This window comes from Bufo bufo, chromosome 1 (assembly GCF_905171765.1).
Source record: "Bufo bufo chromosome 1, aBufBuf1.1, whole genome shotgun sequence".
In the NCBI taxonomy this organism is placed as follows: domain Eukaryota; kingdom Metazoa; phylum Chordata; class Amphibia; order Anura; family Bufonidae; genus Bufo; species Bufo bufo.
The window spans coordinates 453,426,193-453,443,065 of record NC_053389.1 but is presented as its reverse complement, the minus strand read 5'-3'; the positions used below and the strand labels follow the sequence as shown (position 1 = coordinate 453,443,065).

Genomic DNA, 16,873 nt, shown 5'->3' with positions numbered 1-16,873 from the left:
TTTTTTTTTTATTTCTAATCAAAATTGTTTTCTATGAATATTAAGTTTAAAAAATGACCCCTTTCTGATGAAAGTTATCAGTTAACAGATTTAAGGTGTGTGCTTACAAACTCTGAAGAAGTTCAATCAGTGTTCACAGTATCAGACTGCATAAGAACACACCCTATTGACAAATGGAATGGTAACACTGAGTTGTTGATTCATTTATATGTTCCTGGGGGGAATAACAGAGGAATATGACAAAACAATGCAAGTAATTAACATCAAGAAAGCTATTTTTTAACTTTCATTTTCAAGTTTTAGTTGTAATTCAGCTTGATATACGAGTAATTCGACTTAATACTAAAAAAGATTCTTTGCTTTGAGCAGAATTTTTCATAAAGGCTTAAAGGCTATGTACACCTTCAGAAGCAATTTTTTATGATTGCATATTACTCATTTTTAGCCATTTAGGGTTGTGTGAATGGTACTGTCACTTTCACTTTGTGCCTGACCATTATTTCTAAACTTCTAAGCCCCATTCTAATCAGTAAGATAAGTATTGAGCTATAATGAGTGTTTTATAAGGTCAGAGAGCAGAGATAAGGAGTCCATCTGCTCTTGGTCTGACGGAAAAGACGGAAAATCCAAAGGATGCTACTAGAGCATGTAAGGTGTGTACAGAAAAAAAAATCCAGATTTTTAATAAAAACGTATTTAAAAAAATTATATTTAGCGCAAAATGAGTACAATGCAATAATAAAAAGAAATTGCCCCCAAAGGTGTACATAGCCTTTAAAACGATCTGTCAACTCAGTAACAGTAATGGCAGCATATTACAGCTAAAGGTCTGTACTTCTAGTAGCCAAAACAGTACAAAAACTGTTGAAAGAATACAGCGGATATATGTATAAGCAGAGTGTTGCATACACAACAGCCTGGCAATTGCCATCCAAACAAGCAGGGGGAGGCAGGGGGAGCACTCTGCTTTTTTTTAGTAAATAGGAAAGCCAATAGCTAAAACATACAAGTCACTTTGATATAGAATGGCCACAGCGGTTACCTGCCTCAGGCAGTAATTGGCTGAGCAGGCATTTCTTGTGTCAAGATGGGGAATTGGTAGGGTGTGGATACCTTATTTTATTGTTTTAAAAATTGTTCATGAGCCGGACAAGCCATTACTATACGTAATCGATTTGTGGACCCAACTGATCACATAATAATGGCTTATCCTAAGGATTAGAATAATGAAGGTGCAGTGGTGTCTTCAATCTTTATCCAGACACAGCAGCTCATCCATGTATGTGGATGTGCTTGGTACCACAATTCAGCCCCATATACTGTGTTCTACTGATTTGTGGGGGTCCTGGGGATCAGATCCCACCAATTAACCAATGATAGCCAATCCTAAGATTATGCCATCAATGTGCATTCCTAGAAACCCCTCACTTAGTACTCTACATCTTGTGAATCTGGTTGTTCTTTCCATCTCAGAAATGTAAGATATATGGTTTTATAGAATAGAAAATCAGTGCTGTAAGCAATGATCTAAGATACTTACAGGATATTGACTAAAACAGTCACTCTTTCGTATAGTGGTTCTGACTGCCACTTTTTGACATATCTTTTCTTCCTTTGAGCCTAAAAGACATTAAAAAACCTAAGTTGAAGTTTTGATGCTACTTTATTATAGAAAAAAATTAAATTAAATTTAAAAATTTTAAAAAAGCCCAATACAGTGCAGTAAAAATGCAGCAAAGCTTTATAACCACATTACACAGGGGTAAATATATACATGGATTCAGAAAAACATTACTACTAAATAAGGGTGCATTTTGTAGCATCTAACATAATGCAACATTTAAGCATCACAGTGACAGACAAGGGAAAAAAGGTATCTTTTGTGAACTGCGTATATGAACTACAATGTGATTCATGCAGTTTGAGTTGGGAAAATTTATTGACAGACTCCCTTTAAACGAGTTAAACAGGATAAGGAAAACGGCTGCTTTCTTCCAAAAACATAACCATAGGATGGGACTGGTATTACTGCTTAGCTCCAACTGAAGTGAATGGGGCTGAGCAGCAATACCTCACACAACCTGTCAAAGAGAAATGTTAGATCCCAACTGAGGAATGAGCACTCAAACAGGTTTTCTGAGACTTTTCTGCTGATGGCCTAGCCTCTGGATAGGTCATCAGTATCTGATCGGTGGGGGTCCGACAACCGTAACGTCTGACAATCAGTCATTTTAGAGGGCACCAATGCGTTCACAGTAGCGTTGCAGCCTTTTCCCAGCTTACCAACCATAACGCCGTACATTGTATAGCGTCTGTACTTGGTATCGCAGCTCAGCCCCATTCACTTCAATGGGGCTGATCTGTGCCTAGGCCATGTAACCGATGAATGTGAAATCACTGGCTTAGGAAAATATGAGAGAAGGCTAGAGGATAGGTGTTTAGTAGAGATGAGCGAAACGAAGTTGACGAATCGGAATTCAATCCATATTTCAGGAAAAATTTTATTCGTCCCGAAGTTGAATTTCCTCGCGCTTTGTGGTAACGATACAACCGGTTTTGGGGTGTGTTTATTTTAAATATATAAAGGTACGTCCATTCATCCTTGCTTCTGGGGTGAATTTCCGAATCCGTCCGAATCAATATTTGCTTATCTCTAGTGATTAGTATATAAGTCTCAGAAAACCCCTTTAATCACATATTACTTAGATATTCAGGTTTTCACTGCTGGGAAGAGGCAACTATTCTTCCTTTTCTCCAGATACATGTTCCACTGGTTTAGTTTACATTACAAACCAGCTTTCCAGACATGCTTGCAGGGATGACTACTAGTTAGCAAACAATTGGTTAACATTATTAATTAATATGATGTATTCACACATTATCAAGGGGAGCAGTAACCAGTAAGACAGCTCCGAATATGTGGTGGAAAGATGAGTATGGCGTGAGCTTAGCTCTCATCCTAATATAATGAACTCTTGTCTTCCTTCCATTTAGCTGAGTTGCTACTACATCTCTAGATATTATACTGGTGTGGACTGATCTTCTATGCTCACCATCTGGTGACAATGTGATATCAGTACTTTCACTCACAATTTCCAAATGTTAAAAATGTAATCCTAGAATTTATTATACTATAAAATTGCCAGCAAAACATTTTTACAGAGTATACTGTGACATTTACTGAATAAACATCCCCTCCATGAATTCCAAACACCAATTCAGTGCCACAGGGGTCTCCACTTTATTACAACCTCCCATACTAGCGTGGGGTGGACAGTTCATATCCCTGAAGGTCACTTACAGGTCAGATTTTCTACTCAGTACAAAATACCTAGCTCAGTGATGCATGCAGCAATGTTAATGGATGTATTGCTTTTTAATTATAGAAGTTCACAACAGCATTACATATAAAAAGAATAATATGGGCAGATAAGGCTCGTAATGCAAAGTAAGCTGTTTTAAGACACAACAACGTGTAATAGAATAGACTGGAAAGCTGTGTGTCTTATCCAATATGACAAAAAAAGCAGCAAAGCAAATATAAACAGCAAGACCCAATAGATGCTACACACACAAGAGCTATGAGTTATGTCTATGTTAGTGAAATATTTTATATTATCCTTAAGGCTTGACTCTACCAAGGAACTCGCAAAGATTATGCACCTAAGGCTGATTCACACAACCTCGCTTGGCTCGGGAAACACAGTCCGTGTGTCGGCTGCATCTCCTAGACCAGGCATCCTCAAACTGCGGCCCTCCAGCTGTTGTAAAACTACAACTCTCACAATTCCCTGCTGTAGGCTGATACCTGTAGGCTGTTCGGGCATGCTGGGAGTTGTAGTTTTGCAACAGCTGGAGGGCCGCAGTTTGAGGATGCCTGTCATAGACCGACCTTGCTCCCCTGATCCAAACTGACTGTATCATAGTGATTTATGATACAGTCAGTTCCTATCTGATTGTGGGTCTATTGTACTGTGCTCACATGATGATGCACTCAGTTCAGGTCAGGGCAGCCCAGATCGGTCTTTAATTCTCAGAAGAAGAGAGGTCATGTTAATCAGCCCTAATTGTATTTCTGTAAAAACTGTAATCTTTTATGTAGGAACCTCATTCGATATATATAATCTTCAGGGTCAGCTAAATAGATATAATAAAGCCAGAAAGATCTGAGGTATTGAGGAAATGACAGATAAAATTGAGTTTAGCTGGAAAAAATTACCTAAATATTCTGCTAAGACAAAAAAAAAAAAAAGAATCAGATAATTACTGTATCTTAACTGAATTTCCAGAGGTATTCACAAAGCAGCAAGGTACAGACATCATGACATGATATTTTATAAAATACTTTTAAGATCATACATTTGGAGGATATGCAACAACTGTTTGTGGAAAACTTTCATCTAGGCCCCCACCTATTGGATGAGAAGGCTTCTCCATCTTGGTGAAGACTGAATAGTGAGGTAGCCGCACATGACTGGGGCCAGTGTGTCAGCATTACTTAAATAATCGTAGACTTGAACGAAGAGAACTACACCTACCCACTCCATCTAGAAGTGGCAGCTGCAGTTTTCCCATTAGCGAGGGACCCCCTCTTATGAGACATTTATGGCATATAATGTAGACATATTGTTAATATCTTTAGTGGATAAACTCCTTAAATCAAACAGGTTGTGCAAGTATGGGGGAGGGGGTTTGGCAATCCCACATACACACCCACATACACTTGGCCATACCTGTAAAGGGAAGCTTACTTACCTGCTTCCCGGTGCTGGCTCCCCTCTCCTTCTTCCAGCTTCAGATGCTCCGCAGGGGTTTCTCTCTGTCAACATCTGGTTTGACGCCGTCGGCAGCCAATCACTGTCCTCAGGCAATGATTGGTTCCCCATACGTCATGACAAATGCTCACATGACACAAGGGGATCCGGTCACTGCCGCAGCCAGTGATTGGCTGCAGGTAATGTCAAACTGGATGTTTACAGTGGGGAAGCCCAGCGGAGTAGCACAGGCCTGGAGCAGAAGGAGCCAGCACCAGGAAGCAGGTAAGTAAGCTTCCCTTTACAGGTTTTGCCCCCCCCCCCCCACCCCATTCTTGCATAACCCCTTTAAATATCCTGGAGAAATCACAAATGTAAAACAGTTCAGAAATAACAGACAAACCAAGCTAGTTAGAAAAAAGGAAATATCAAACTTTTAACCATTTTTTTCATATCTGTTTTACCCTAGCGACAAAAGAATTTTCCTGCTAAGGTGCTGTCCATTTTTTTGCAGCCAATAGATTAATAAATGTGTTTAATGAGGATATTGTAGAAAGAACATGCAGCAATACATAGAAAAACAAATACATGCAGAGTCCTATGTTTGTTAACTGCATGCGGATTTCCTTTTGCAATATTTATGATTGATCTGCAGTGTAAGATTGATATCGTACGCTGAATATTCATTAGCTGCCCCACAAAGCTCATGTCATCAATTGCCATCAGTTAGCCATTACAGTCAGAAAAGTACAGTGAAATGCATGAAATAATAATAGTACCTGGTTCACAATTTATTTTAGCAGTAGGAACTACGGGGGTAATGGTAAAGGGTAATACACCCATTCCAGAACCTGGCAGAATTGTTAGGAATATAAGATTTTTGTAAAATTAAACATTTTTACACAAATAACATGTTCATTAATTCTTACACTGCCAAGCGATAGATCTCGTCTTTAAAAGGCCAAATTAATTTTAAATTTATAATTTTTCATAAAATATCACACCAGAAGTTCCTGACTCACAGCTGCAGCCATAAAAGAAAAACTTACAACTTTAAATTGCAAAGAGGTTATGGCAAGGTAAGAATTAAATACATGGACTCACTCTGCATGCATTTAATCAAGCTTTATTTAGTCTTGCCCATTACAACCCTTACATTTGCAAGCCACTGACGTAGATGGTCCTACCCACAGAGCACATGCTTTTGGTTATTGTTTTATTAGCAGATAAAGTAGCACGTTACAAATATTGGTTTAGTTTTATTTTTCTGAAGTATAACATTGACTTTCTAGGTCTTTTTTTGCAACCAGCTTCAAAGGACATTTATCCTATTATTTAAAAGTGCTGCAATTGCAAAAGAATTTACAATAATATTGATGTTAGCAATAGATTTGTATTTATCATCTGATTTTTAGCATTTTTTTAAATGTCTAGTTTGGGCCTTTGTCTCCAGTAGGGAACAGTATTGAATAGGGGGGGGGGGGGGGGAAGACATGAACATTAAAGTTTATTGCTAATTTGAGAGAGCTCACCAGCTAGTGTGGAGCTCAGTCAGCCGTTCACCCTACGGCATAAAACCAAGTGCAAATAATGTACTAATAGGACTAGCTCTCGACAAATCACCCGCACTTTATATACTCACCATACATATAAACATTCATTAAAATATTATAAAAAATACATCACAAAAATATGCATCAATTATTAAACCAGGTATAAATTTTGCAGAGCTCACGCATAAAAACTTAAATATAAATATATATATATATATATATATATATATATATATACAGTTGCAAGAAAAAGTATGTGAACCCTTTGGAATGATATGGATTTCTGCACAAATTGGTCATAAAATGTGATCTGATCTTCATCTTAGGGCTCTTTCACACCTGCGTTATTGTCTTCCGGCATAGAGTTCCGTCGTCGGGGCTCTATGCCGGAAGAATCCTGATCAGGATTATCCTAATGCATTCTGAATGGAGAGTAATCCGTTCAGGATGCATCAGGATGTCTTCAGTTCCGGTACGGAACGTTTGTTGGCCGGAGAAAATACCGCAGCATGCTGCGCTTTTTGCTCCGGCCAAAAATCCGGAACACTTGCCGCAAGGCCGGATCCGGAATTAATGCCCATTGGAAGGCATTGATCCGGATCCGGCCTTAAGCTAAACGTCGTTTCGGCGCATTGCCGGAGCCGACATTTAGCTTTTTCAGAGTGGTTACCATGGCTGCCGGGACGCTAAAGTCCTGACAGCCATGGTAAGTGTAGCGGGGAGCGGGGAAGCAGTGTACTTACCGTCCGTGCGGCTCCCCGGGCGCTCCAGAGTGACGTCAGGGCGCCCCAAGCGCATGGATCACGTGATCGCATGGATCACGTCATCCATGCGCATGGGGCGCTCTGACGTCATTCTGGAGCGCCCCGGGAGCCGCACGGACTGTAAGTATACCGCTCCCCGCTCCTACTATGGCAACCAGGACTTTAATAGCGTCCTGGGTGCCATAGTAACACTGAAAGCATTTGGAAGACGGTTCCGTCTTCAAATGCTTTCAGTACACTTGCGTTTTTCCGGATCCGGAGTGTAATTCCGGCAAGTGGAGTACACGCCGGATCCGGACAACGCAAGTGTGAAAGAGGCCTAAGTCACAACAATAGACAATCACAGTCTGCTTAAACTAATAACACACAAAGAATTAAATGTTACCATGTTTTTATTGAACACACCATGTAAACATTCACAGTGCAGGTGGAAAAAGTATCTGAACCCTTGGATTTAATAATTGGTTGAACCTCCTTTGGCAGCAATAACTTCAACCAAATGTTTCTTGTAGTTGCAGATCAGACGTGCACAACGGTCAGGAGTAATTCTTGACCATTTCTCTTTACAGAGCTGTTTCAGTTCAGCAATATTCTTGGAATGTCTGGTGTGAATCGCTTTCTTGAGGTCATTCCACAGCATCTCAATCGGGTTGAGGTCAGGACTCTGACTCTTTTTCTACACACATAGTGTTGTGTGTGTCTTCCAAACAACTCAACTTTGGTTTCATCTGTCCACAGAATATTTTGCCAGTACTGCTGTGGAACATCCAGGTGCTCTTGTACAAACTGTAAACGTGCAGCAATGTTTTATTTTTTTTGGACAGCAGTGGCTTCCTCTGTGGTATCCTCCCGTGAAATCCATTCTTGTTTAGTGTTTTATGTATCATAGATTCGCTAACAGGGATGTTAGCATATGCCAGAGACTTTTGTAAGTCTTTAGCTGACACTCTAGGATTCTTCTTCACCTCATTGAGCAGTCTGCGCTGTGCTCTTGCAGTCATCTTTACAGGATGGCCACTCTTAGGGAGACTAGCAGCAGTGCTGAACTTTCTCCATTTATAGACAATTTGTCTTACCGTGGACTGATGAACAGCAAGGCTTTTGGAACTACTTTTATAACCCTTTCCAGCTTTATGCAAGTCAACAATTCTTAATCGTAGGTCTTCTGAGAGCTCTTTTGTGCGAGGCATGATTCCCTTCAGGCAATGCTTCTTGTGAAGAGCAAACCCATAACTGGTGTGTGTTTTTTATGGGCAGGGCAGCTGTAACCAACACCTCCAATCTCATCTCATTGATTGGACTCCAGTTGGCGGACACCTCACTCCAATTATCTCTTGGAGATGTCATTAGTTTAGGGGTTCATATACTTTTTCCACCTGCACTGTGAATGTTTACATGGTGTGTTCAATAAAAACATGGTAACATTTAATTCTTTGTGTGTTATTAGTTTAAGCAGACTGTGATTGTCTATTGTTGTGACTTAGATAAAGATCAGATCACATTTTATGACCAATTTGTGCAGAAATCCAAATTGTTACAAAGGGTTCACATACTTTTTCTTGCAACTGTATATATATATATATATATATATATATATATATATTATATATATATATATATAGAAGATGAAAAAAGGGCAGCACTCCAATAGATAAAAATAAAATAAACTTTATTTACCCATAAGGCTGTAGCGACGTTTCGGCTCCTACACAGGAGCCTTCCTCAAGCCTGGCTTGAGGAAGGCTCCTGTGTAGGAGCCGAAACGTCGCTACAGCCTTATGGGTAAATAAAGTTTATTTTATTTTTATCTATTGGAGTGCTGCCCTTTTTTCATCTTCTATATTTTGTTGGATTGGCTTATATCCATACTGGGCCTGTGCACCCTTTTTTCATTTTTTACTGTGACGGTGCTGCCATCTCTTTTTCCATTTATATATATATATATATATATATATATATATATATATATATATATATATATATATTGGCCAAACGGATTTGCTGAAGTTATGTTACTGGACGGTAATTCATTCAGTCAATTTTGTTGTCATTTCATCATCGACTTATTTGTAGCTAATCCCATTCATTGTTTAATTATGTTTGTATTTAATATTGCATGTATTCATGCCTTTATAATCTATCTTATCCTTTCAATGAATAATATATGTATAGGATTTTATCATCACACTGGCTGGTAATTTTACAGCGTAAATTCCAATGTAGATGGCAAGGTTATACGTGCGCTTTGTGCCTGTGTTGTTAGGATATATTCACCCTTATCGGGTCTCTGTGTTTTCCAATCGGCTTGTGGTAAGCTATAGGGCTGCACTCCCCGCCGTCTAAGTACACTAGCGTACTCTGCCCAGAACGCTGTATATCAGTCCGATGTTATTGCGATTTATATGAAAAGGTAGATCTTCGTCCACCCTATCTTTCTGTTGGCATTCTTTCACCAGACGCGTTTCGAAGCAAACTTGTTTCTTCCTCAGTGGTACATACTCGAATGACATACAGAGGACTGATATACAGCGTTCTGGGCAGTATCTGGAAGAGTACGCTAGTGTGCAGAGACAGCGGGGAGTGCAGCCCTATAGCTTATCACAAGCCGATTGGAAACCACAGAGACCCGATAAGGAGAGAGACACAACGGGCAGAGACACATGTGGTGCGAAATCCTGTATAGCACACCGTGATCGTGAGTAACCCAACAATTCATCTGGCTTAAGGTGAATATATCCTAACAACACAGGCACAAAGCGCACGTATAACCTTGCCATCTACATTGGAATTTACGCTGTAAAATTACCAGCCAGTGTGATGATAAAATCCTATACATATATTATTCATTGAAAGGATTAGACAGATTATAAAGGCATGAATACATGCAATATTAAATACAAACACAATTAAATAATGAATGGGATTAGCTGCAAATAAGTCGATGATTAAATGACAACAAAATTGACTGAATGAATTACCGTCCAGAAACATAACTTCAGCAAATCTGTTGGGCCATTTTTATATATATATATATATATATATATATATATACAGTACAGACCAAAAGTTTGGACACACCTTCTCATTCAAAGAGTTTTCTTTATTTTCATGACTATGAAGGCATCAAAGCTATGAATTAACACATGTGGAATTATATACATGTGAAATGGTCTTCCAACAATCTTGAAGGAGTTCCCAGAGATGCTTAGCACTTGTTGGCCCTTTTGCCTTCACTCTGCGGTCCAGCTCACCCCAAACCATCTCGATTGGGTTTAGGTCCGGTGACTGTGGAGGCCAGGTCATCTGGCGCAGCACCCCATCACTCTCCTTCATGGTCAAATAGCCCTTACTTTCAAAGTTTTCCCAATTTTTCGGCTGACTAACTGACCTTCATTTCTTAAAGTAATGATGGCCACTAGTTTTTCTTTACTTAGAATTTGTATGGCAAGAAAAAAACAGCTAACAGTCTATTCAGTAGGACTATCAGCTGTGTATCCACCTGACTTCTCCTTAACGCAACTGATGGTCCCAACCCCATTTATAAGGCAAGAAATCCCACTTATTAAACCTGACAGGGCACACCTGTGAAGTGAAAACCATTTCAGGGGTCTACCTCTTGAAGCTCATCAAGAGAATGCCAAGAGTGTGCAAAGCAGTAATCAAAGCAAAAAGTGGCTACTTTGAAGAACCTAGAATATTACATATTTTCAGTTGTTTCACACTTATTTGTTATGTATATAATTCCACATGTGTTAATTCATAGTTTTGATGCCTTCAGTGTGAATCTACAATTTTCATAGTCATGAAAATAAAGAAAACTCTTTGAATGAGAAGGTGTGTCCAAACTTTTGGTCTGTACTGTATATATATATATATATATATATATATACAGTACAGACCAAAAGTTTGGACACACCTTCTCATTCAAAGAGTTTTCTTTATTTTCATGATTATAAAGGCATCAAAACTATGAATTAACACATGTGGAATTATATACATAACAAAAAAGTGTGAAACAACTGAAAATATGTCATGTTCTAGGTTCTTCAAAGTAGCCACCTTTTGCTTTGATTAATGCTTTGCACACTCTTGGCATTCTCTTGATGAGCTTCAAGAGGTAGTCCCCTGAAATGGTTTTCACTTCACAGGTGTGCCCTGTCAGGTTTAATAAGTGGGATTTCTTGCCTTATAAATGGGGTTGGGACCATCAGTTGCGTTGAGGAGAAGTCAGGTGGATACACAGCTGATAGTCCTACAAAATAGACTGTTAGAATTTGCATTATGGCAAGAAAAAAGAAGCTAAGTAAAGAAAAACGAGTGGCCATCATTACTTTAAGAAATGAAGGTCAGTCAGTCAGCCGAAAAATTGGGAAAACTTTGAAAGTAAGGGCTATTTGACCATGAAGGAGAGTGATGGGGTGCTGCGCCAGATGACCTGGCCTCCACAGTCACCGGACCTGAACCCAATCGAGATGATTTGGGGTGAGCTGGACTGCAGAGTGAAGGCAAAAGGGCCAACAAGTGCTAAGCATCTCTGGGAACTCCTTCCAGACTGTTGGAAGACCATTTCAGGGGACTACCTCTTGAAGCTCATCAAGAGAATGCCAAGAGTGTGCAAAGCAGTAATCAAAGCAAAAGGTGGCTACTTTGAAGAACCTAGAATATGACATATTTTCAGTTGTTTCACACTTGTTTGTTATGTATATAATTCCACATGTGTTAATTCATAGTTTTGATGCCTTCATAGTCATGAAAATAAAGAAAACTCTTTGAATGAGAAGGTGTGTCCAAACTTTTGGTCTGTACTGTATATATATATATATATATATATATATATATATATTAGTTTTTATGCGTGAGCTCTGCAAAATTTATACCTGGGTCAATAATTGATAATTTTATAATATTTGAATAAATATTTATATGTGTGGTGAGTAAATAAAGTGAGGGTGATTTGTCGAGAGCCAGTCCTATTAGTACATTATATGAACATTAACCACCTCAGCCCCCAGTGCTTAAACACCCTGAAAGACCAGGCCACTTTTTACACTTCTGACCTACACTACTTTCACCATTTATTGCTCGGTCATGCAACTTACCACCCAAATGAATTTTACCTCCTTTTCTTCTCACTAATAGAGCTTTCATTTGGTGGTATTTCATTGCTGCTGACATTTTTACTTTTTTTGTTATTAATCGAAATTTAACGATTTTTTTGCAAAAAAATGACATTTTTCACTTTCAGTTGTAAAATTTTGCAAAAAAAATGACATCCATATATAAATTTTGCTCTAAATTTATTGTTCTACATGTCTTTGATAAAAAAAAAATGTTTGGGTAAAAAAAAAATGGTTTGGGTAAAAGTTATAGCGTTTACAAACTATGGTACAAAAATGTGAATTTCCGCTTTTTGAAGCAGCTCTGACTTTCTGAACACCTGTCATGTTTCCTGAGGTTCTACAATGCCCAGACAGTACAAACACCCCACAAATGACCCCATTTCGGAAAGTACACACCCTAAGGTATTCGCTGATGGGCATAGTGAGTTCATAGAACTTTTTATTTTTTGTCACAAGTTAGCGGAAAATGATGATTTTTTTTTTTTTTTTTTTTTTTCTTACAAAGTCTCATATTCCACTAACTTGTGACAAAAAATAAAAACTTCCATGAACTCACTATGCCCATCACGAAATACCTTGGGGTCTCTTCTTTCCAAAATGGGGTCACTTGTGGGGTAGTTATACTGCCCTGGCATTCTAGGGGCCCAAATGTGTGGTAAGGAGTTTGAAATCAAATTCTGTAAAAACTGACCAGTGAAATCCGAAAGGTGCTCTTTGGAATGTGGGCCCCTTTGCCCACCTAGGCTGCAAAAAAGTGTCACACATCTGGTATCTCCGTATTCAGTAGAAGTTGGGGAATGTGTTTTGGGGTGTCATTTTACATATACCCATGCTGGGTGAGATAAATATCTTGGTCAAATGCCAACTTTGTATAAAAAAAATGGGAAAAGTTGTCTTTTGCCAAGATATTTCTCTCACCCAGCATGGGTATATGTAAAAAGACACCCCAAAACACATTCCCCAACTTCTCCTGAATACGGAGATACCAGATGTGTGACACTTTTTTGCAGCCTAGGTGGGCAAAGGGGCCCATATTCCAAAGAGCACCTTTCGGATTTCACTCGTCATTTTTTACAGAATTTGATTTCAAACTCCTTACCACACATTTGGGCCCCTAGAATGCCAGGGCAGTATAACTACCCCACAAGTGACCCCATTTTGGAAAGAAGAGACCCCAAGGTATTCGCTGATGGGCATAGTGAGTTCATGGAAGTTTTTATTTTTTGTCACAAGTTAGTGGAATATGAGACTTTGTATGAAAAAAAAAAATATATAAAAAAAATCATCATTTTCCACTAACTTGTGACAAAAAATAAAAAATTCTAGGAACTCGCCATGCCCCTCACGGAATACCTTGGGGTGTCTTCTTTCCAAAATGGGGTCACTTGTGGGGTAGTTATACTGCCCTGGCATTTTCCAGGGGCCCTAATGTGTGGTAAGTAGGTAAATGACCAGTGAAATCCAAAAGGTGCTCTTTGGAATATGGGCCCCTTTGCCCACCTAGGCTGCAAAAAAGTGCCACACATGTGGTATCTCCGTACTCAGGAGAAGTTGGGGAATGTGTTTTGGGGTGTCTTTTTACATATACCCATGCTGGGTGAGAGAAATATCTTGGCAAAAGACAACTTTTCCCATTTTTTTATACAAAGTTGGCATTTGACCAAGATATTTATCTCACCCAGCATGGGTATATGTAAAATGACACCCCAAAACACATTCCCCACCTTCTCCTGAGTACGGAGATACCAGATGTGTGACACTTTTTTGCAGCCTAGGTGGGCAAAGGGGCCCATATTCCAAAGAGCACCTTTCGGATTTCACTGGTCATTTTTTACAGAATTTGATTTCAAACTCCTTACCACACATTTGGGCCCCTAAAATACCAGGGCATTATACCTACCCCACAAGTGACCCCATTTTGGAAAGAATAGACCCCAAGGTATTCGCTGATGGGCATAGTGAGTTCATGGAAGTTTTTATTTTTTGTCACAAGTTAGTGGAATATGAGACTTTGTATGAAAAAAAAAAAAAAAAAAAAAAATCATCATTTTCCACTAACTTGTGACAAAAAATAAAAAATTCTAGGAACTCGCCATGCCCCTCACGGAATACCTTGGGGTGTCTTCTTTCCAAAATGGGGTCACTTGTGGGGTAGTTATACTGCCCTGGCATTTTCCAGGGGCCCTAATGTGTGGTAAGTAGGTAAATGACCAGTGAAATCCGAAAGGTGCTCTTTGGAATATGGGCCCCTTTGCCCACCTAGGCTGCAAAAAAGTGTCACACATCTGGTATCTCCGTACTCGGGAGAAGTTGGGGAATGTGTTTTGGGGTGTCATTTTACATATACCCATGCTGGGTGAGAGAAATATCTTGGCAAAAGACAACTTTTCCCATTTTTTTATACAAAGTTGGCATTTGACCAAGATATTTATCTCACCCAGCATGGGTATATGTAAAAAGACACCCCAAAACACATTCCCCAACTTCTCCTGAGTACGGCGATACCAGATGTGTGACACTTTTTTGCAGCCTAGATGCGCAAAGGGGCCCAAATTCCTTTTAGGAGGGCATTTTTAGACATTTGGATACCAGACTTCTTCTCACGCTTTGGGGCCCCTAGAATGCCAGGGCAGTATAAATACCCCACATGTGACCCCATTTTGGAAAGAAGACACCCCAAGGTATTCAATGAGGGGCATGGCGAGTTCATAGAAATTTTTTTTTTTTGGCACAAGTTAGCGGAAATTGATATTTTTTATTTTTTTCTCACAAAGTCTCCCGTTCCGCTAACTTGGGACAAAAATTTCAATCTTTCATGGACTCAATATGCCCCTCACGGAATACCTGGGGGTGTCTTCTTTCCGAAATGGGGTCACATGTGGGGTATTTATACTGCCCTGGCATTCTAGGGGCCCTAAAGCGTGAGAAGAAGTCTGGAATATAAATGTCTAAAAATTTTTACGCATTTGGATTCCGTGAGGGGTATGGTGAGTTCATGTGAGATTTTATTTTTTGTCACAAGTTAGTGGAATATGAGACTTTGTAAGAAAAAAAAATAATAATTCCGCTAACTTGGGCCAAAAAAATGTCTGAATGGAGCCTTACAGGGGGGTGATCAATGACAGGGGGGTGATCAATGACAGGGGGGTTGATCAATGACAGGGGGTTGATCAATAACAGGGGGGTGATCAATGACAGGGGGGGTGATCAATGACAGGGGGGGTGATCAATGACAGGGGGGGTGATCAATGACAGGGGGGGTGATCAATGACAGGGGTGGTGATCAATGACAGGGGGGTGATCAGGGAGTCTATATGGGGTGATAACCACAGTCATTTATCACGCCCGTGTAAGGCTTCATTCAGACGTCCGGATGCGTTTTGCGGATCCGATCCATCCATCAGTGGATCCGTAAAAATCATGCGGACGTCTGAATGGAGCTTTACAGGGGGGTGATCAATGACAGGGGGGTAATCAATGACAGGGGGGTGATCAGGGAGTCTATATGGGGTGATCACCACAGTCATTGATCATGCCCCTGTAAGGCTTCATTCAGACGTCCGGATGCGTTTTGCGGATCCGATCCATCTATCAGTGGATCCGTAAAAATCATGCGGACGTCTGAATGGAGCTTTACAGGGGGGTAATCAATGACAGGGGGGTGATCAGGGAGTCTATATGGGGTGATAACCACAGTCATTGATCATGCCCCTGTAAGGCTTCATTCAGACGTCCGGATGCGTTTTGCGGATCCGATCCATCTATCAGTGGATCCGTAAAAATCATGCGGACGTCTGAATGGAGCTTTACAGGGGGGTGATCAATGACAGGGGGGTAATCAATGACAGGGGGGTGATCAGGGAGTCTATATGGGGTGATCACCACAGTCATTGATCATGCCCCTGTAAGGCTTCATTCAGACGTCCGGATGCGTTTTGCGGATCCGATCCATCTATCAGTGGATCCGTAAAAATCATGCGGACATCTGAATGGAGCTTTACAGGGGGGTGATCAGGGAGTCTATATGGGGTGATCACCACAGTCATTGATCATGCCCCTGTAAGGCTTCATTCAGACGTCCGGATGCGTTTTGCGGATCCGATCCATCTATCAGTGGATCCGTAAAAATCATGCGGACATCTGAATGGAGCTTTACAGGGGGGTGATCAGGGAGTCTATATGGGGTGATCACCACAGTCATTGATCATGCCCCTGTAAGGCTTCATTCAGACGTCCGGATGCGTTTTGCGGATCCGATCCATCTATCAGTGGATCCGTAAAAATCATGCGGACGTCTGAATGGAGCTTTACAGGGGGGTAATCAATGACAGGGGGGTGATCAATGACAGGGGGGTGATCAGGGAGTCTATATGGGGTGATAACCACAGTCATTGATCATGCCCCTGTAAGGCTTCATTCAGACGTCCGGATGCGTTTTGCGGATCCGATCCATCTATCAGTGGATCCGTAAAAATCATGCGGACATCTGAATGGAGCTTTACAGGGGGGTGATCAGGGAGTCTATATGGGGTGATCACCACAGTCATTGATCATGCCCCTGTAAGGCTTCATTCAGACGTCCGGATGCGTTTTGCGGATCCGATCCATCTATCAGTGGATCCGTAAAAATCATGCGGACATCTGAATGGAGCTTTACAGGGGGGTGATCAGGGAGTCTATAT

General features: G+C 40.3%; 1 protein-coding gene across 1 annotated transcript in view; it reads right to left on the bottom strand.

The window, feature by feature from the left end:
• Positions 1–16,873, bottom strand: part of OTOGL (otogelin like) — a 307,829-nt gene that overhangs the window by 1,250 nt on the left and 289,706 nt on the right. The window contains exon 53 of the mRNA XM_040412979.1: positions 1,541–1,620. Within this exon, the coding sequence (XP_040268913.1) occupies positions 1,541–1,620 (80 nt within the window). The remainder of the gene's footprint in view (positions 1–1,540; positions 1,621–16,873) is intronic.